The following is a 22,297-nucleotide window of genomic DNA, read 5'->3' as shown; positions in this document are numbered from 1 at the left end:
TGCGTACAACAAAAAGTCATTTTCACAAAGATTTTCTTTTCCTGCACAATAGACTGGAATAGAATTGACATGCACAATAGGCAAGAAATACTTTTCTTCCAGGAGATTTCAATCTATGAGATAAATACAAAACATGCTTCAAATGTCCCTTGCTTTAGGCTATGATGATTGTGTCAAATTTCTCCTGTTTCCCAGTCGACAGAAAATCTAAAGATTTTACTTTAGCAAGAAAACAGCCTAAAGGTTCCACTGCCTACAGACTCAGCTGAAACAGAGTGGGCATCTTTCCTTGGTTTATAGTTTAAAATGCAAAGTCAAATATATCAATTTCACATTAGGAGGAAGTATCATATTGTTTTCCTAAAATGCTAACTTTCTATCATCTTGATGATTCTTTTCATTGCTTCTGGAGATGTGAAATTGAGTTCTAGTAATTCAGACCTTTCCACAAGAAATCTGCCTTTTTAGAGCAATGGGAAAGCAAAAATTATGGCTAGGTGTAGTGATTTGGGGAGCAGCAAGTACCATATTTCTAGCCAGAATGCCCTCTACTTAATATTTGAAAACTAATAAAATGAGGGAGAGCAAGAGTAATTTATTGTTTTTACATTGGCTTAAACATCCCTTCTAGCTGAGTGACTGAGATCTGCATTGTCTCTCAAGGGAGCTGCTCATGATGTCACAGACCCAAAAATCACTAATGGTCTAACCTAGTTACATGAAGATAATGTTTATTTGAGATGCTGATGAACCTCCTTTTTTGTTTTGTATTATGCTCTTTAATGATTACTACATGCATAGATGGCAAAAATTCTGAAATCAGATGTAAGCCCATGCATTTCAGTTCATGCACTTTACCTAAGTTTAATTTTCTCTTGAGAAAAGGGATCAATGAAACAGCAACAGAAGGGGTAGAGTTCTACAAATCAATTAAAAGTATTAATAAGCTTGTATCCAGCAAACTCAACAAAAATAGCCTATTAAACTATGGGAATCCATTTTACCAGGGCTTAAAATATCTTTAAAGATTCATGTATGGGATTTTATCTTCTTCTTTTCAGAAGTACCTGTTGCAGTGGGGAGGGCTACATGGCAGGGGGAGGAAACCCCGACAAGTACCTACTTTCATTCATAATTTTTTAGGTACCAAAATTTTTTATTAAATATAACCAACTAATATCACATCATGCTAAATTCCAGCATGAAGGCTGAAAATGTCTAAAAGACATTTTAGGAAAAAAAGACATTTAGGAAAACCTGATATCTGTCAATTTTCCAGGAAATTCCTATTAAATGGCAGGAATAATTCCTAGTGGTATGCTGAAACCCTCAAATCCTCAGCAAACATCAGATTAACAGCACAAGCATTATCACATGCTAACAAAAACAGTAAATAAAAGGATATAATCCAGTGGCTAGCATATGCTAAAACTGACTTTGCTCTTATCATTACCTCTTTCATGCAGATTTTGCCTGGATACACCAGTGCACATGTTCACTATCACTATGTTCACAGCTCTGGAGACCTATTTGCCATCCATTCTTTAAAGAGCTTGCAACCACAGCCTATGTTTAGAGCTCAAGCAACTTCTGATCTCAAAGGTGTGATTGTGAAGTTCCCAAATACAGAAGATTTGCTGTCCAACCCTTCTGAAAGCAAGGACCACATCCAACTGGTTCATGCTCTATTGTGCATATAAACATGGAGTTTCCAAAGTCCGAAGCACATATCTCTTCAAAATAAAAATATAATTTTGTTAACAGTGGCCATTCAGTAGCAGCACTCTGAAGATAATAAAACATTAAAAATGTTTTATATTCACTGAACATGTTTTCCATTTGCTCTTATTTTCCTTCCCTAAAATCAAAATACAAATGCTGTTTTGTGAAAATTCTTCCAGCTCCATCTAAGAACAAGCAACACTACAACAAATCTTCCTCTCCTATTATGCAAATGTTCCACTGATTCCAGTCATGATGGTAGGGAATATGTCAGGATTATAAATTACCAACAGCTACAAAGAAAAAAATCCTTTTGACATTCATTTGCATCTCAAGACAAGCAAAGAGACTTATTGCTACATTTTAATGAGCAAAATGTTACAAAAATCTTATTTATTCAAACATGGTTTAAATAAAATATTTTTAATATGATGTGAGTTTTCCCCACAATCTAGGGAGAGAAGTCTCTCCAGCACTACAGTAAACAAAGAGTAAAGCATTTCTAACACTATAACCAAATAACAGCACCCAAAGTAACAAGGCTGCATTTAATTTCATACTGATACAAAAGCCAAGGTTTCCTACAAAAGCGTAGACTTGCATAATATTTTACTTGGCTGCTTTTAGAGGTTGCTGTACAGCAGTAAAAGTTCAGGAAGACTGGTAAAACTGTCCTCCAGATAGCATCTAAATAAAGTAGAAAACCCAATCATCTACATAGTGCAATTCACTGTTCAACTTCCTGCAGGGGCAGTTGTCCAAGTACTCCTGTACTTACTGTGCAAAAATAACACTGAGAAGGAAGTGCAAGAGAATGAAAAGGAGAATTTCAACAACAATATCAAGTGGGAAAAATTCCTAGAATTCCTACAATGTCCAAAAACATGACTATAATGCTTAAAAGAGCTGAAAAACAATTATTTTCGATAGAAAACATCATAATAGAAACTATAACATATACTGCATGAATAACTGTTTCTAAAATGTCATTAATGCATTCAAGAACTTTTACCTCTGAAACAGTTAAAAAAAAAAGAGAAATGAATAAAGTAAAATTTACTTGGTACTAATGCAGTAGGCTCCCCAAGCATTTTAGACACAGAATTGTGGTTGCTCATTTAACCCTTCTTCACAGCATCCTTTGCTAGAAGCAGTTTCAGAAACAAGACAGCAATGTCTGTATTTCTCCTTCTGATCAAAAGAGAGCATGCTGGAGTGGGTGGACAAAATTAGGAATCCAGCTATTAGTTCAACAGCTCAGACTGTAAGAGGCCAGATGGTCCAGCTCCCTCTCTGCCCTTCCTCTCGGCTTTATCCAGTTACTCCTGCCAGCACTCTCCCAGGAAAATCTCCTTTAGAAGGGGTGAGCCCTAAGCAGTGAGAACATACCCCAGGCCATGACACTCTGCCTCAGGGCCAAGGATAGGTCTTTGACCCTCTTTTGTTTATATACAAAGACATAACAATTGAGAATATAGAAAAGAAGCAGCACAAACTCTATGGCCCTTTGTTGAACCTAATTTATTTCATTATGTTCTTATTTCTGTGATGCAACAAAAGATCTGAAAATAGTCCAGATTGAAAACATCTGGAAAGATTTTTGTGCTTGTTTCAGATACAGAATTTGCTATAATGTCATATTTGCCAGGGTATTTATACATCTGAGTCCTCCTAAAAATATCAATATCTCAAACAAGAAAAATATAATATTATTTCTTTTCAATTTTGGTTTCTTAATTATTTCCCATGTTTATAGCCACTTCTAAAGGTTGTATAGAGATGATGAGTTTTTGAGTATTTAGGAAAATGACCTGCATGGCAGGTGTTAATTATTCTTTTTTAGATTAGAAGTTTTAAATAGTTGCATAGATTTTATATTTAAAATGTAAAGCTTAGGTATCAAATTCTCAGCTAACAATGAATATTACAGTCTTCAAAGTCACCATCCAAACTAGCCAATTGTGGCACATTTTAAATATTTTGATGGTAAACAATCAGTTTATTAAATACTATAGACTTTCAAAGACATTTTCAAACCGGGACAGTACTTAATTAATTTGGGTGCATTCAGTTAATTAGAAGAGATCTTTCTTTCATGGAGCAATAGAAACATAAGTGACTACAAATTTTAAAAAATATAAACCTAGGATTTTATACTACAACTCCCTCACCCACTTGCACATTTATTTTTTCACTAGCTCAATTAACACTAAATTTCTTTAGAATTACGTATTTATCGGGGGTTTATGACACCTGACCAAAACAGAAAGCATGTGCCTGGTGTCCTTATAGATATGCCCATTACATAACTGCCCCTTCCATGGTGCTGCTTGTTGGTGGTGATGCAGGATTAGGAGAAGGGCAGATCTGCTCCATCCCAGGAGGGGCTGCCCCTTGCATCCTGAGCAGACTGTCTCCCTGCTGCCCCACAGCCCACCAGGGAAAGAGGATGGGAGGCAGTGCAAGAGGCAGAAAGGAGACTTGATGCCCACATGTTCAGGGCTAGCATGGACAGCTGAAAGCACAGTAAACTCAGCAAACACCAGCTCCATGCAGGTGCTGAGGGCTGCAAACACCTGCCAGCAGTGCCACAGCCAGTCCACAGGACAGAGAGGCCCATGTGGGTGGGAGGAAATGGTGGGACTGGGATGCTCCTGCTGGCCGGTGTCTTGTGTCCTGCAGTCCTACCCAGCACCAGCCACCACAGCTTTCCCTTTGGCACCAGACACCCAGCGAACAATAGAAGAGCCAAGTGTTGGAAGCTAAAATCTGTCACTGCAGCCTGGAGATAGCAAAACATTGCCAGGAGGTGGGAGCCAGCTGCAGCATGAGCTGCAGAGGAGAAGCACCCACTTCCTCTCACGCCCCACATCCTCATGGGCTGTGGTTGAAGGATAAAGTGCCTCATGTGTGTCATGGCTCTACAGGGGCAATGCAACCTCTCTGTAAAACGTCAAATTGTCTCATATTTAACTTTTGAGAGAAAACCTATACTGAAAAAATGGATGGATTTTTCATCTCCATTTTCACATTTTTCTTTTTTTCCAACTTGTTGCCCTGCCTGCAGCCCTCCATTGTTGTGCTTCTTTCCTCATTTTGCCATTGATAAGGAAACCCTCACCAACAACAAAAAAATTAAACTGGTATTCTCAGTCCAGATCAAAAAGTCTATTCTTCATCACTATTTTGTCCCCAAAAGATCACTCTCTTCTGTCTGATCATCCTACCAAGAAAGAAATAGCATGGCAAAAAAAGTAGACTATGTTCTGTTTATATGGCTGTCTGGGGGAAGAGAAGGATCATCATTGCGTAAGTCAACACAGTACTTAATTTTAGTAGCCAAACAGACTGCAGTACATACCCTCTTCCTCAGCTCCTGCTTTGAAACAATAATCACATTTGGAGGATCCCCAACAGCAGTGGCAGCACCCCCAATATTTGTGAAGATTACTTCCGCAATCAGGACGTGCCTAGGATCAAGATTAAGTACTTCACAGAGCCTGTAGTGTAAAGATAATGAAATTAACTTCTTACCCCATGCATAAATTACCTTAGATCTTAAAATGCACAAAAATTACAAAATGCAGTCATTTCACAGAAAAATAGCAGGATTTTAATCATAATGTGTCTATATTGTTGAAGCATTTATTGTGCTACAATAATTATAACAATATAAATGAAATTTATAGATTTTTTTTTACATTTAAAATTCAGTTATTAAAGACTACAAAATTGACGCATTTTTTAAAGCATTTCATTAAAAGTAGTCAACTATTACAAGAGTTGGGCTACAGAGAAAATACTATTTCAAATTTTTATTGTGATACAGCTTCTGAAACCATGGTCCTTAAGCTGCATTGACCTGTGGAAAACTATTCTGGTCAAGCACAGGCTCTGCATTCAGCAACAGTGATTAACTTTCTTATGTTAATAAGTAGCGGTAGTGGTAGAGGATTGTGCAGGCTGCCTATTAGCCATGAATCATCTATTAGAGACTTCAGCTTTCAGGCTAGGTTTATCCATTTTATTCTGCCCCTATTTTCCTCCTTCTCTAAATCTTGATCACGAATATTTCTGTTTGTAATGAAACAAGAGTAGAAAAAACCTCAAAATGTTTTTAGCAGCCCAAATATATTTAATGCCTCTCTAGTAGGATGCTGCTTTGATAAGAAAAAAGTAAAATGCTTCTTTTATAAGAAGCACCTTAAAGTGCTCTGACAAACACCGGGATTGACTCAGTAACCTCATGATCCATTTCAACTCAGAGCCCACTTACACAGAGTAATCTTCACACAGATTACTTCAACTCACCAATTACATTTATGCACATGCCCACATAATCCACTCTTTTCTGAAGTACATCTTTGACTTTAAACTGGGGCTGTGGTAATAAAGACTGAAAGTTAAAGTCACATCTAAGCACTTTGGAGTAAGAAACAACTGCTTTCCTCCTCACAGCTTATCAAAATGTTGCTCCAGAATGTAAAGATGGAGGTCACACTTAAATTATTGCCCCTCTACCTCATAGTAGTATTATGAGAATTCTTCCCTATGTGGGGAAGAGCATGCAGGAAGAATGCTTTCTCAGTACTGCTCTCACTGCAGTGCTCTCACACATTTCCCATAAGGAAGGGCGGAGCTTCACTGTTTAGCCTGTAGTACTAAAACCCGTACTTCAAAGAGAAAAGAGTATATTGCAAAAGAAGCTTAACTTGCTTCACTTACACTATCACCAAGAGTGTCAATTTAAAACTCAGAAAAACATTGTCAGATGACATATATGTCAGCACATAGCAGCATGAAATCATTCAGTTAAAGGATACTTTGCAGTACAACCAGTCCAAATGTATCAATTGTGGTACAAGACCACAGTTGTGCTTGTAATTTTATTGCTGATTGACCTCCCAGTATTTCAAAATATAATCTAAACTTTTCTTTAGTGATTCTTTCTTTTTGATGGGCCTAGCGATATCTTGAAAAGAGAACTCTGATGTAAGTCAGAAAAGGCTAAGCCCAAAGTATAAAACCATCAGAGTGTGCTAGCTATATGGCAGGGTCACAATTCTTCAGTTTACTTACCCTGGGTTATATACTTCCTCATGTGTACAACTATTAGCCTTTTCCAGTTCCCAATAACAAAGTATTTTGAAAATAAACTACAGCTAAAAAGGGGTAGTTATTCCTTTTTTAGCAGCTTACTACAAAAGGCAGAGTGAAACAAGTATCATGTTGTTTTCCTTATTACAGGAAATATAAACCCTTATGTTCATCGAGTCAGTACAATTTTCTGCAAGCTTTATCTCCACGGCAATGGAGACTGCACAGGGCAACACAGTGATGCTATAGACAATGGCAGTAAGATTAAAAAAAAATGACCCCCAGCATGAAGCTTTTTGAAGTAAGCAATTATTTGGTTTTAGTAGGTGAGATAAAATTTTATTTTAGTTTTGATAGTAATTCAAATACAAATGTTTCTCACATACTGAGTTTTTCCTTCTTCAGTGTTGCAGGTTCATTTAGTATAAAACTAAAGGACTTGCTATACATTTAGTACAAAAGTCCCTTAGTTAAAGGCATCTACAAAGGCAGAGGCTCCTTCACAAGGATCCACATGGAGAAGACAAGAGGCAACAAGTACAAGGGAGAGATTTCACCTCAACATAAGAAAAAAAATGTATGGTGAAAACAGTTAACCACTGGAACAGCCTCCCCAGGGATGTGGTAGAGTCCCCATCACTGGAGGTTTTCAAGATCTGATTGAAGAGAGTGCCAGATTATCTCATCTAGGCTTCCTTTCCCATGAAGAGTTGGACCAGACGGACTTTTGAGGTCCCTTCAACCTAGGCTATTCTGTGATTCTTTGAAAACAGAATAAATGTTACAGTAGCTCTGACTGTGAAAACCTTTTTATGCTACATTGACGTCTGGATTTCAATCCATTTCCAAATTATATTTATCCAAAATTCTGGAACACAGCTAAAGAAAACGTGGTGTTTACTAGTTCCAGTGCTGCTTACTGCTGGAGGTGCAATTATTGATTAGGGTACGGCAAAGCCATCTCTTTGAAATATAATTGGACAGAAGACAAATGGAGCTTTCATTCACCAGCTGCTTCCAGTCTAGAATAAATTTCACTAGAAAAATTGGTTTTTACTGCTTTACACTGCATTTTAAAGAGGGGGCATATCTTAATAGAATTCTGTGTACTTTAATGTGATAATGACTGCAAGCATTACATCTCTCAGGATCATTTTAAAAACACACTAGATCTTTCCAAAACTGAACTGGATTAAACAGATTTGCCTGACCAGACACAGGTTAAATTCAGGTTAGACAGTAATTTATAATCCCACATTGATTAAATGTAGTTCCAAATCACATGTTATTAATTTACAGAAATCTGAAGTAATTAAATTCACTGTTGTCTGCTCAAAGTTCCAAATATCTAATCTCAAATTGTGGAATTAACCAGTAGCTGTACCAGGGACATGATCACCAACAGGAATAAAATTCACGTTCTCATATTCAAGAAAAAGCTGTTAAATGAAATATGGACTTTTTTTAAAATTTATTTGTCACTAATATTAGAAGGGATAGCAACTTCACTAAAACATAAATTACTATCTAAAATTGTATATAGATATTAGCCTGCAAAGGATAGGGCAACTTTAATTTTAAAAATACTGCCTGCTTTACAGGAAAAAAAAATTCATCTACTAGGGAACATTGGGTGTAATATGCTATTGTAGTTCAGATATGAAGACAAACCAGAACAGTTAGCTGCCAAGGCAGTATTCACAGGTTTCAGATATGTGTTCGGTATTCATGCAAAGGCAAAAGGCTACCCATCCCTCTGAAAGTGCTTTTTATTCTACTACAATAAGAGTATCTGAAGCTCTGATTTCCATTTAAATGATTAAAAAAAAAGCTCCAAACAAGTATTTTGCACACATCTACTACTGATTGCTGGCTATAAAAGACCAAGTCCAAAATGTAACAATAAAATACCTTATGGTTACTGGAGTAAAGAGCAGGATAGTGGTAACGTTGTCCAAAAATGCAGAAAGAATTGCAGCAATAAGGCACAGAAGTGTAATCATGGCCCACACCTTGCCTCTAGAGAACCGATAAGCCTAGGAAAAACAAACAGAAGCAAAATTAGGGGACTAGATCACTCCAGCTTAGACTTCAAAAAGTTACAGATAAAGCAACTTGATCAAAGTCAAGCAACAGCGAGTTCAGAGTAGTTACTATTCCTTTACAATTACTCCAACAGCACCTTCTCCAGTGTGAAATAATTTGGCAAGAGAATATTTTATGGAAGTGGGCAAACAATCCCCCCATGCCAACAAAGAAACAAGTCTGAAGAAACATCACGCTCTGCTGCCAGCTGTACAGGGGGTCTGTGGCAGGAGAAGGGCTGAGCCCCCATCTTCTGCCTGCACCCAGGTAGACTAAGGTGGTTCAGACTTCCCACCACTTCCACAAGCTGGGACACATTCCCCACCCTCAGACCAGCACTGCTGGAGTGAGTCCAGAGGAGGGCCACAAACATGATCAAAAGGCTGGAGCACCTCTCATATGAGAACAGGCTGGAAGAGACCTGGGTTATTCAGCCTGGAGAAGAGAAGGCTCTGGGGTCACCTTACAGCACCCTTCAGTACCTAGAGGGGGACAATAAGAGAGCTGGGGGGAAAATCTTTGGGCAAGGGTGTGTAGTGATAGGGCAAGGGGGAATGGCTTTAAACTGAGAGTAGGTTTAGATTAGATATAAGGGAAAAATTCTTTAGTGTGAGGGTGGTGAGACTGCTAACAGGTTACCCAGAGAAGTTGTGGATGCCCCATCCCTGGAAGTGTTCAAGGCCAGGCTGGATGGGGTTTTAAGAAACCTGCTCTAGTGGAAAGTGTCCTTGGCCATGGCAGGGGGAATGGAACAAGATGATTAAGGTTTCTTCCAACCCAAACCATTCTCTAATTCTATGGTTATGATTCTATGAATTACACTTTTCATGCAATCTTTCGTTCTCTACTGTGCAAAGATCTGTGGCTGCTTTTCATATGTGGTCATAAAGTTAACAATAGATCCATCCCATATTTCTTCTGTCCCACTGCCAGGCATAAATAGAGATTTCAGCTACAGCACAACTGCAGTCCTGGGAAAGTCAATGAAATACTCAGCTTAATACTGTCCAGATGCTTGTGTACCCTACTGGGGACCTTTAACATTCTCCTGTAGAAACAGAATTGCTTTAAGGGCTTCCTTTCATCCACAAAGGATTTTTCTAGTATTACAAGTTGACCACTGTCATTTCTAATGTGATAAGTATACATTTACCTTAGAAAGGTTCTTTAAAGATAGTGCTTGGTGTGGCAGATCTGAACAAATACTAACTTGATAAATCTAGAAATAATTATAAATACCAAATAAACCTACCTTTACTGCACAGTAGTCAAAGAATCCAGTCTCTGAAAATATGGCCACCAAAACCATCTACCAAAAGATGAAGAAAAATATAATCACTTGGAACTGATATATAATAGTAATTGAATCATTACTCAAAACTAAAGCAAAGCAGTTTGTGATCCTGACAAATGGACTTCTTATCTGACACAGCTTTGAGAATCTAATCACCATTATATTAGAATATCCACTACAGCTGCCAGATATCTCTAGTTAATTCATCATATGGTGAAATATACTTCTCAACATAAGCAGTCTGTAAAAGTCATACTAGTTGGGTTGAATTTTATTTGTAGTGACTAAGTGGGCATTATACACTAAGTACTCAATGTATCTCCCTTATATCATTAATCAAGAAAAAACAGTAAGTGTGTTTTTTCTCTGCAGTAATGCTCTACAGAGCACAGAAGATAGTGGCTTCAAGAATTGCTTGCATTTTCCTACATCTCAGAGGTCTTGTGTCCTTCTGTCTTAGCTCCCAATAGAATATTTTTTTTTTGCTTTCTTATTCTGTGGGGAATGCAGGGAGCAAGGACCAGTGTCAGGAAGAAAAGCTCAGAATGGAAACAGATAATTGTAATTTTGTCTTTGTATATTCTATATTTTTTATTAGAGTCTAATAGCATTTGGACAACACTTTTTACCACAAATAGCTCTGGGCAAAGTGATTAAAATAATATATTATTGTAGTCTCATCAGATATTACTTCTCCATTTCTGGCTTGCTTTTTGTAGCTTCAGACATAGCAATAAGACAAAGAAAATCACTTTTCCAGCAGAGTGTGTTTGAGGAAGGTTTTGAATAAACGAAATTAAAAAGATAAATGAGAGTGATAATCTTTGACCCTTAAACAGGTCTTTCCATTCATTAACCCCAAGGATGTTTTTTGCATGTTATCAATATGATTTCACAGATTGAAAAAAAAAATAGAAAAGGATCAACTTTTCAAAAGACTCCTTCAGAGGTCTGATCCTCATCCTTTTTGGAATATTCCTCAAGACAGAAATTTTCATCATAAATTCTCTAAGTACAATTAACAAAATGTTTTTAAAGGAAACATCTCTACATTGAATGTGATTATTTTGGCACATTTAGAGCAAAAGATATGTTTTATTTACCATTCCAAACAATAATGCCAGTGTCTCGTAGTCAATCCACTCCACCACTTCGACCATACTTGGCCTCTGCAATCAAAAATACGATTACTAGTGAATGCCACAAAACACCTAACTTGTGATTAGCTATGACTTATAAACTCCACTTAATTGATGAGCCATTTAAATAAGCTGTGATGGAAATTAATAAGTGTTCCTACAAGCTACATAAAAAGGACTCTATTATTGCCATTACTACTATTATTATTATTATTATTACTACTAATTCAAAGTACTGCTGGAATTCTAAGTGGGTCATTATCAGGCTATTGGTTGGTCTAGTTGTTCCTTACATAGCATTACAGAAATAAAAGATAACCAAATTATATGGTACACTGCAGTTTCCTTTTTGGTAAAGAACAAAAGCATACCACTTCACCTGTGAACAAACTGGAGGGAATTTAAGGGAACATAGTAATGATGTGGTTATGAGAACAACCAAGAAAATCAATCTGAGGTTTCACTATATATCAGCTAAGAGTAAGCAGCAGGAGAAACAAAAGGGTTGGAACAGGAAAGCATGAGATGTAATTATTTAGGGTAGTATAAAGTGATGTATTTCCATTGAGGTTTGCTTGGTAGCCTAACATTACCGAAAATAACAATGTTAAACTAACACTGGATTAAGCTGAAAATGGTTGTAGTCAGCTTCCTGCAAACCAGAACAAAAAGGCATCAACTGACTTCTTTGTACTCTCCTTGTCTATACATGTCTGACCTGTTTTCCCTGCCCAGTTTCTGTCCTATCATCTCTCTTTCTTAAAAAACACTGCTTTGCCATGTGCTCAATTAGAACTGGGCAAACACGGAAATTTATCATAGCTGACACCACAGCCAGAAACAAAGGGAGCACTTACAGTTTGATAACTTACCTCCCCAACAATAGCTAAGGCAGCTAAAGCGGCCAAAGAGCCCAGCATCGCTGCAAGAGTCCTGTGAACAATCTGCAACAAAGGGTAACAATTGACCACAGCTCCCTCTAAGCATCTCCTTACTATTAAAAAGAAGTGGGAGAAAGGACAAAAATTCAGGTAGACAATTCTTTTCTTCATTTGCTTGAGGGTTTTTTCTGACCAAAGGATGGTTAATTACTTTGCTATTAAAAACAACAAAAGAAGGCACAAAAAAACAAACAAAACAAAAAACAAACAAAACAAAAAACAAATAAAACAAAACTTAAGAAAAACAACCAGCCAAAGCCTTGCCTCTGCAAACCCTTCTAGGAAGTCTCAGCTCTAATCTCCAGGTAGAGAAGGGACTTCAGCACCAGTTTCTTACATTTGTCAGTAGGTGACCCAAGAAGGAAAGCAATTCATCTTCCCCAGCTTAAGGATCAAAAAGCCTGCTCCTGTTGGCTTCCCTTCACAGCCCATGGAAAGAAGATGTATGCCCAGGAAGTGATCCACCTTATTCTTAATAGGGGCTTGTTCAGCAAGCATGCCCTGAAAATGTGCTTTTTTTCTCCAGGAACTCGTCTGCAGTTATTTAATCCTCTGTGTCTGGAAGATCACAGATTGTGTAAAATAACTCAGCTAAAGTAAGCATGTAATTAATGAAAATCACACTACAAAAGATTGAATCTAATTACCAGCTTTCCCCATTAATGTGTTTAAATATTATTCCAATGCAAGTTAGAATTATTGTTGAGAAAGAAATAAAACAGACTAGAAATATTTCATTTGCTGCTAATTTCATAAGAAATATTTTGCTGATAATAAACAATAGGACGAGAGCATCTCAAGGCCCTCCTCCATTTGTAAAGGAAAAGCAAAAAAGGAAATATTTGGCTTTGTTTTTTCTCCTTGATTGTGTAGTTTTAACAGAAATGGTAAAGAACTACACAATTCACCAAATTACTAGAAAAATAAATGCATAAATTACTAACTCAAGAGTCAAAAGAATTATCTGTCTCATTCTCCTGTTTTCCTTAAAAATGCACTGAAGAATAACCTATTCATGGTCACAAAGCAGGAGATCAGACAAAGGTTTTTACATCCTGATGACCCACTTGTTCAGAGCACAAAGGACAGCTCCCACCAGCTCCTAGAGAAATGTGTGTGGTAACTCACTGGTTCATTTTTGATTTCCAGTTTCAGAGCATTGACACATAAACACACGTACACCCTTCTGATTCTGCAGAGGTGGGGAGCATTTGATAACATTCCATAGATCTTCTGGCTGACAATCAGGTGCAGCAATTTGACCTTACAGCTCTCTCCAATAAAAGATGCCAAGCAGAGCTGTCCATTAGGGAAGGGGATCAGCTTCTTACCAGAGCAAAGTAAGTTCAAGCATAAGCTACTGGGAAATCCTCAGCTGTCCTCAGACTGAAGGTTTTCTCCTCATCCAATCCCCACCCACGTTAGATAGCTCTTTTGCAGTTCTCAAAAACATATCATAGATTTTCTGAGATTTGTTTAGCCACAGATTTTTTGCATATTTCCACATGAGCACTTTTGCTGTCACTGTTTTATACTTAATTGCTTACATTGGGTTGACTGCATTTTCAGTTTCCAAGAGTTTGCTGTCACCTATGGGTGAAGTTGGCTTTAATTTACGCAGAAAGAAACTGTACAAACTAAGTAATCTGTCAGCTCCTTCATTCTGGTGGTTTTTCAAGAAGGATATACAAAAGTATATCCTGAACTATGAACAAGGTGCAAAGCTTTATTACAAAAAACTTAGTAAATGTACAACTCTCCATTCCAGCAAACTATGAAATGAAAGTCATAAAATAATGTAAAGCCTAGAAAGAACATTTATGTAAACTCTGAGACATGTAAATATTCAAAATTTGATATTTAGGAAGCTTTAGGAAAGAATAAATTACTCTCTTTAATTTTCTTTTCACAGAAAATAAACCCCAAACAAATAATATTTTGCAAATGTATTTTTAAAAGCTTACAAATGTAGAAGTTAGGAGATGCAGGTTATGAGTTGTGACATTCTTTGAACCACAATTCCATCTAACACATATTTGGAGGGCATTATATAAAGTAAAATTCCATTATTACTCTTCCGAAAAATAGTACAGATGACCAAACCCTTTTGAAGATAGGCAGGGGATAAGTATCTTTTCAGGATGGATCTTGGTGTGTATCCATAAACAACAGTTCAGGTAGAGAATTGAAAGAGCTCAGAAATAAATGAAGACAGACTTAATCCCAGGAAAGCTGAGAGATTTAGTGGACTTCTGAATCTAAAGACATTTTTAAAGGTTAAGTGAGAAATCATCTGTATTCATCTGATCCTTCTCTCACTTGACAAAGTGCATACCCCTGTGCAATGACCACAGAGATGAGAAAGACAGAGCTGATGAGAAGAAAGGTACAAAGCTTTTAGAATATCAGTTTGCAGGCCAGAGCACCCCACCTCCTAGTCCAACTGCAAAACTTATAAACTCTTAGCAAAAAGGGCATCTTCACCATCAACATCACCTTTATTTTTGTCTGAAGGATACCTACCAGTGCTGACTTACTGCAGCAGCAAAGGATAGTGCTCTCACCTTTTTCAAAGAGACAGTTATACCAGTACAAACTGCTACTGAAAACAATGCAGTCCAGATTTCACTCTTTACAAAGCAGGATTCAGCTGTAGAGATCACTGATACAGGACATTACAAGGCTAAGAGCTGAAGACATTGAAAAAAAAAGGGAATGGATATTTACAGAATTTTATATAAAAAATGAAAATACCCAAAGCTGCAACAGTGAAGGCTCTTAAAAACAGCGTCAACAACGTAGCTGTGTTGACAGCAACATCCTGGGGTCAATTCAGAATAAGCAAGGACTAGGAAAGGCTACTATAGCAATTTTGTTTCATAATTCTCTGTAGAAAGCTTGTCTCATGATTGCCTGCTGTGTGATAAACACAATGTGCTGAATGCTGATTCTAATAGTTTCCATACTCTTAATTCAGGAGTTCATTTTAAAGTAAGATATTAAAGCAACCCAAATAATTTATGCCACAAGTCTTTGTGCTTGATATTAATTAACAATATGTAGTTCCAGAACTATAATACAAATTGGATTTAGAAAGCCTAGACCTTCCCCAGATATAAATTTCTTTATCTATCTGTAAGTGCCTTAGAATTTATGCACTGAGTTCATCAAACCACTTGGTAGACTGCAACAGCATCACTATAAAAATTATTCTGAATTCCAAACACTAAATCTTGTATGGTGTTCCATGAGGCAAAAGGAAAATATTTAGAAGCCAATTGAATGGTGACCTGTGTACTATTTCAGAGCATACCTTTACCAGCTGAAATCCAGGGCAGGCATATTTCTGAAATGTGCTTGTGAAGATATTTGGTAAATGATACATCGTATCAAATATTTTATTTCCACAAGTCCTTTGCTATAAGTGATAAATAGCAGTTGAAAGATGAGTGTCAACGATTTTAATGTAAAGTTTCAAATGCAGCCCCTATTCATTTCTTATCCATTTTGTCTCCAGTGAAGCCTGTTTTATTAAACTTCTTATTTTACTGATAAATTAATTCACATTTGATAGAGTGGCAGCATTGCTGCATTTCAACAAAGATGCAGTTATTACCAAGCCTATATCCACATATGGGTTTTATGCATTTTTCACCTACCTCCAGAATAGCTGAGACCTTCCTTATAAAATCAACAGCCAAATCCCTCTTAGACTTTATAAAATCTCTAGTTCATTTCTTTATTCTCATGGGACAAGGAGGGAGAGAAGTAAAATTTACCCTGGGATAGCTTTTTTCTGACTTTATATTTTGTATCTATTCCTTGTTATGTTTTAATAAGGATTTATTGAGTTAAAAGAAGACATTCTCAGCAGTAGAAGAGGTTTTTTCCACAGACTGTTTTTCCTAAAGATAATCAAGACAGTATTAGCCTGAACACCTCTGAAAATGTGCTCCTCGGTCACATCCCTTGATGGAGTTATCTTGTAATTTGCTGTCATGTACTTTATAAATTTTGGTGGTCTCCTTTTCCTTGGACTATTGCAGTTGTTTTAGCAGGATACAGATGAAACTTCAGTCTTTCATGTGTACACATATTTCATTCACTCTTAAGCAGATCAAAATAAGTGGATCAAAAAAACCCACATTTTGGAAAATTAATGCAGAAGTCTAACACTGGCATCAGAAGCTGAAATCAAAAATGGAAATTGCAGAAAAACAGTGGTAATTTAGCTAAAAAATGAGGTAATTTTTATTAAGTGTCAAGCAACATAACTGAAAATTTGGGCTTATGATAGAAAACAAGGGTCAGAAAAGCCTTGAAATACTTTGAACTCTGCCTTGCTATAGATCCACTTCAAAGCTGAATGGCATCAAATTCTCAGATCATGGAAGTTTGCTTTATTTCTGGTAAATTGTACAGTTTGGACACAAAAAAGCAACAGACTAGAAATATACAATATAATCAGACACAAAGGAGGTCAGAGCAGCAGAAAAAGAAGGTCTACGATGCCAGACATATTTATTTGATTTTCTACATGCTCACCTCTAGTAAAGAGACTGACCAGTACCAATTAGTGAAAGCATAGCAACATACCTCCCCTTCAGCTGCTGATGGCAGCTAATGCTTTAACTCCTCACCCTCCTCCCCTCAGTTTGCTCCCTACACAAGCTCTGCAGAAGCAGTTCTGCAGCTTCTTCTGCCATGGAGCACCGTGTCCAGCACAAGGGAACCCCTCACAGGGGATGTGTCTCAACAGCTTGTGCAAGATGAATGATAACAGAAAATTAATTGCCTTAAAATTACTTAGCTAAGCAGTAGCAAGTAAACTCTGTAAGGATTTTAATGAGGCAAAAGGGAAGTGCTTCACATAGCTTAGAAAGTATGACATGCTGCTTCAGCATGCAGGGAGGGACTAGAGCAGCTCTTGAGGCAAGCATGTAGGGTACACTGGTGAAAAATGATGTGCATCAAGAATCCCAAAGTGACTACAAGCATCACAAAAATCAGTGACAGCAAGAACAGCTATTTATGTCTTCCTCTGCAGATTAGGACATTATCTATATGTATTCTATACATGCAGACATGAATCATAAGACTTTACACTAGGCTAAATATTTAGAAAATCTAATAATAAATCTCATTTCTGTAAGTCAAAATATGTCAAAACTATCACTGTACAGAAGTATGTCTTGGTTGGGAAAAAAAAAATCCGAGACCAAAAGTTTACTCATTTTTACAAGAAATCCATGGTAAATCAGTATAATAATACCACCATTTGCATGAAATATGTGACCAAGACCAGTAAAGAGCACTGACTGGAGAAATCTGTGGATTTAGAAACATTAGCTGCATATCTTAATACTAACATGCATTCTTATTCATTCTTTGCACAATAAATGTTTATGCCTGTGAAAATAATATTCCATATATATTCATATATATTCAATAGCTCTTTTTAAAGACAAATACCCAACATTAAATGACTATTTTTAAATGGAAACACTAGGTTCTGTAGCAAATTTTGTCATTTCTGAACATCTACACAACCCCCAGGAAAGAAAGCACCCATCTGTAACATTCTGCTATAATACCTATTTCCACTCAGTGTGTCAAATTACTTGTTCTGATTTAATATCAGTGGAGGAAGTCCTGGTATAAACAACTTAGGGGAAGTCATGGAAGGCAACAGTTTGTCACTTCCTAACACAATGCTACACAATAGAAACACTATACAAGATCTTAAATAGAAAGTGATTAAAAGTAATTCTGTATGGTGTCCAAGACAATGCCTGCATTATTTCACTTTTATCCCTACGATATGTGTGCTGGTTTTGTCTGGGGTAGAGTTAACTTTCTTCACAGGGGCTGGTATGGGGCTGTGTTTTGGATTTGTGCTGAACACAGGGTTGATAATGTAGGAATGTTATTGCTGATCTGGGCTTACGCACAGCCAAACCCTTTTCTGCTTTTCTTACTGCCATGCTGATGAACAGACTGTGGATGCATAGGAGATGGTGAGCCAGGACAGCTGACCCCACCAGACCAAAGGCATATTCCAGACCATATGACATCATGATCAGTATATAAAGTGGGAGGAAAAAGGAGGAAAGGGGGGGACATTTGGAGTGATTCAGTTTGTCTTTCCAAGTCACTGTTCTGCATGGTGGGGCCCTGGTCTCCTGGAGATGGCTGAACACCTGCCTGCCCATGTGAAGAAGTGAAGTAATTCCTTGCTTTTCTTTGCTTGTATGTGCAGCTTTCACTTTCCTTATTAAACTGTCTTTGTCTCAATCCATGAGTTAGCTAGCTTTTCTCCTTCCAATTTTTTCTCTGATCCCTCTGGTGGGGGAGTGAACAAGCAGCTTCCTGGGGCTTGGCTGCTGGCTGGGGTTAATCCACAACAGCACATTAATAGAACAAGCTAAGAAATACAAGGTAAGGATATCTTAAGACTCTTGTCTAGGATAGGCAGCCCTGAAATTCTGCAACTAAGAAACTGTGTTAAGCTGACATCAATTCTTTCTATACATAAAACAATGCAGAGAGAGAATCAGGGAGAGATAGACAGAGAGAGAGACTTAAGGATATCAAATTATTTTCTGTGAATAAATTACTGGATTAATTCATTCCCCTCTTCTATATCGAAAATCTATAGGTTGATTCTAGATTCTGCAGAGATATTTGTTACTCCATAGCTCTGTCAAAGGCTTTAAATTAACAATGTGCACAATTTACAATCTTTTCACTGTCTATGAGTTTTCTCCCGTAGTTATATCACTGCTTGCTGTTTGTAGAGAAAACTGAATGACTGAATCTTCATGCTGATACGGAACATTGGATTAACTGGTTCAAAGTGGCCCTTGAATGGTGTGAAGACAAACATAACCTTGATGCATGAGATTAAACAAACTACTGAAACCCTTATATTTTCATGTCTTGGAAACTTGAGGAAAAAGCAAAGCTGGAGAAAATAACATAGAACTAGGAAGGAAGGAGGGAAGTATCATTTGTACAGATGATGGACAGAGGACGCAGAAGAGGGTTTAATCCTATGTGATGAGGGTTGAAATGACTGCTAAGTTGCTTCTTGTTTTGAAATAACCTCCCAGCTCAGAATATTAAGGTAAAAAGGGATAAAAAGCTATAACATCATGCCTAGTTAATATTTCTCTCAGAATCATACAAAAGAGAGAAGTCTGCCATACCTGTATCACTATAGCCACAAGTGGATGTTTTCCAGACTCCGTATGTTGGAATGGTTCTGATGTTACAAAAATCAGTTTTATATACCTCCAGAAAACTACATAAGGTAGTACCCAGTAACATCTGATAGCTTGATAGCTCCTCAGAGTCAAATTTTAAAAGCAAATCTGAACTTGGTGTGAATTTGGGGATTTTGTCTTGTTATAGAAGTGGACAGACACACAGAGAAATGAACCGACCCATGTTCTGTAAATCAGGGCCTTGGGTCCAGTCATATCAAAAGAAAGTGGAGCCCTGCAGAAAGACAGGATGTTGATCATTTTCATGTGCCAAGGCACTCATTCCTGTAATATTTTAGCTACATAAAACATGTTCTATATGACTTAAGTAAAGAGATCTGGTCATGAGCCAGTAAAGAACCTAGAAGAAAATAAACCAAACTGCTACTGTGAGTCAACATGATCAAAGCCATTGTTTACTGGCCTAGGAACAAGCTTTCAGTCTTGCAAGGGTCAATCCAGTTCTCCAGCACCTATCTCAGCAGGCTTTGCTGACTCCATCCACTCCAGATATTTTGGTATTCTACACCCTTATTCATTGTGTCCTAAAGGCCTTCGTGAGGACTGAGAGACCCTGAATTACATTTGCAGTTTCAGAACATTTTCTGAAACTGAAAGATGCCACCATTTGTATTTTCCCAGTTATCTCAGCATTCTTAAGACTAATGAGACTGTGAATTTCTAGTAAACAATTGACATGGACCAAATCACGAAATCCCTGTCTGAATCTTTGTCAGCCCTCTTAAAATAGTAGGATAATACAGAAATACAGCCATGCACTATGAACTGTAGAGCAAGCTGCAGTGCTTGCATTACCTTTACAGGGAACTTTCTGCTCTGGCTAGCAGTTTCTCTGGAGAGTCTTCATCCCTGACATCTCCTGTCTTTTTTCACTCCACTTTTCTTATCCAAATTTTTTTCCTCTTTAAATCATGTCATCACATCTCCCTTCAAGCCTGCCTGCTACACTTTCATGTTTTTTCATTCACTTTTGCTCTTGCTCTTGGTGAAGGAAGGCACCATCTGAGGTCCCAGAAAGAGCTGAGTGGTTCTCATCCCTGTTTGTGTGCATTAGGAGTGTACGTGCGTTCTAACAACTTGTTAAAATTTTAAGACTTCATGGCTCTCTACCTCTCTGACTGCCGTAGGCAGGGTAGAAGCTGAACAGCAGCATTCAATTAAGCTAATTTAATGTTCTATTCCCTCTCTCAAACAGAAAGGAAACACACCAATCCACAAAATACATAGTATAGAAGACAGGGCAAAACATTTGTGTTTGCCAGTCTTTCAAAAATTGAACAAAATACAGTTCAAAATTAGGTTTAAAAGGCACAGAAAAAAGCAAGCGGATATTTGGAAATTAGTTTTTGCATTTAGTGTTGAAAATATGACTCCTATTATTTCAAAAAATAGCATTCTGTCATCATCTTTTAAAGCAGACAATCCTATCTAGTCCTTAGAGTAGTGAGCAGCACCATCCAGTGGCAATTTTTTTCCTATTTAGTTCTTAATTAAAGACAGTGTACATGCTAAAGTACCATAGAGCTCAAAAGAAGGTATTTTTCTTTAAAACACACATATTTAGAGCACAGCCAGACTTCTACCAAGATAGATCTAACAATTAGGCAGGCAATAGTCAGTGTAAAATCAATATTCATACTGGATTAATAATACAAAATTGTTATTCTATCTAGCTGTGATCCAGATGAGGATTTTGCTTGCTATTATACTGCATTTTTGTTTTATTGAAACTCATCCCTTCCTCGTCTTACAGAATTTTTCTTCCTTTAGGCATCCTTTCCTTTGTTGTAGTTAGGGAAGGTAAAAATGACTAGTTTATCTGTCCTTTTAGAGACTCCTCATTGTTGGCAGTGGCTCTACACTACAAAAGCAGTCAACCACACCTCGTGGGTACTGATTCAATCCTTCTCAAAAGGAACAACTTGCAATGCTCTTGCACAGCAGATTTAAAGTAATTTGAGCTTCTCAGAATTCACAGAGGTCACAACCTCCTCCTAAACTAGAGAAAGGCATCAGGGAATGACAGTCAAGCTTGATTGTCCATACTGCTTAGTTGGTAGCTCAGTAACAGGCTGTTCTCTCTGGAAGAATATCTAGGGTGCTACTTGTTGAATATTTTACTCTGGGGGACAGGACAAACGGATCTGTCCCATGTCTGGATCTCCTTGTTCAATCCAGTCATCCAGCATCTACCTCAGCAAGCTTTACTGCACACGCTCAGTTTATGTCCTAAAACCAGCGCTCATGGGAATGGCAGGAGTGCCCTCATTATAGTGCACATTTTCAGCTGGGGAGGTATGGGGGGAAGTAGACTTTTGAACGGTAAAGTTGCTTTAGAGTTATGGGGACTCCAAACAAGATCCAAAATCACTTGTTGCCCAGGGCAGATGAGGTTATACTTCTCCAGAGGAAGATAGATTTCTATTCAAGGTAAGTTTTTCTGCTGGATTTTATGTTTAGGTTTCATTACCCTGATTTTAGGTTCTGTGCAACCCTCAGAGTCCCAATATTTACAACTTCTGGGCTTTTTTACTCCCTACCACCCCAAGACAGGGGGGCAGATAAGGGGAAAGTTTTATTCTTGCCCAGGGAGGTATGGCTTGGACTCTTATCAAAGAAGGTAGAAGGTTTGTTCTGATAATCTGTCCCTAATTTTCTGCCAAACCCTACAGCAGTGTTTAATTCCTCTTCACATTTTTTTTCAGCCTAGAACAAATGAAATCCATAGCAGCA

At 37.5% G+C, this 22,297-nt stretch overlaps 1 protein-coding gene across 12 annotated transcripts in view; it reads right to left on the bottom strand.

The window, feature by feature from the left end:
• Positions 1-22,297, bottom strand: part of OCA2 (OCA2 melanosomal transmembrane protein) — a 191,837-nt gene that overhangs the window by 99,099 nt on the left and 70,441 nt on the right. For 11 of the 12 annotated variants that reach the window (XM_017728591.1, XM_017728595.1, XM_017728592.1 and 8 more), the window contains 5 exons: positions 12,210-12,281; positions 11,302-11,367; positions 10,157-10,213; positions 8,731-8,855; positions 5,084-5,222 (listed from right to left, as the gene is read on the bottom strand). In XM_017728591.1, the coding sequence (XP_017584080.1) occupies positions 5,084-5,222; positions 8,731-8,855; positions 10,157-10,213; positions 11,302-11,367; positions 12,210-12,281 (459 nt within the window). The remainder of the gene's footprint in view (positions 1-5,083; positions 5,223-8,730; positions 8,856-10,156; positions 10,214-11,301; positions 11,368-12,209; positions 12,282-22,297) is intronic. The other variant, XM_017728599.1, reaches the window with a different exon arrangement.

Source organism: Corvus brachyrhynchos, unplaced genomic scaffold (genome assembly GCF_000691975.1).
Source record: "Corvus brachyrhynchos isolate BGI_N302 unplaced genomic scaffold, ASM69197v1 scaffold92, whole genome shotgun sequence".
Lineage (NCBI taxonomy): Eukaryota > Metazoa > Chordata > Aves > Passeriformes > Corvidae > Corvus > Corvus brachyrhynchos.
The sequence above is the reverse complement of the archived record's forward strand: the minus strand, read 5'-3'. Positions and strand labels throughout refer to the sequence as shown.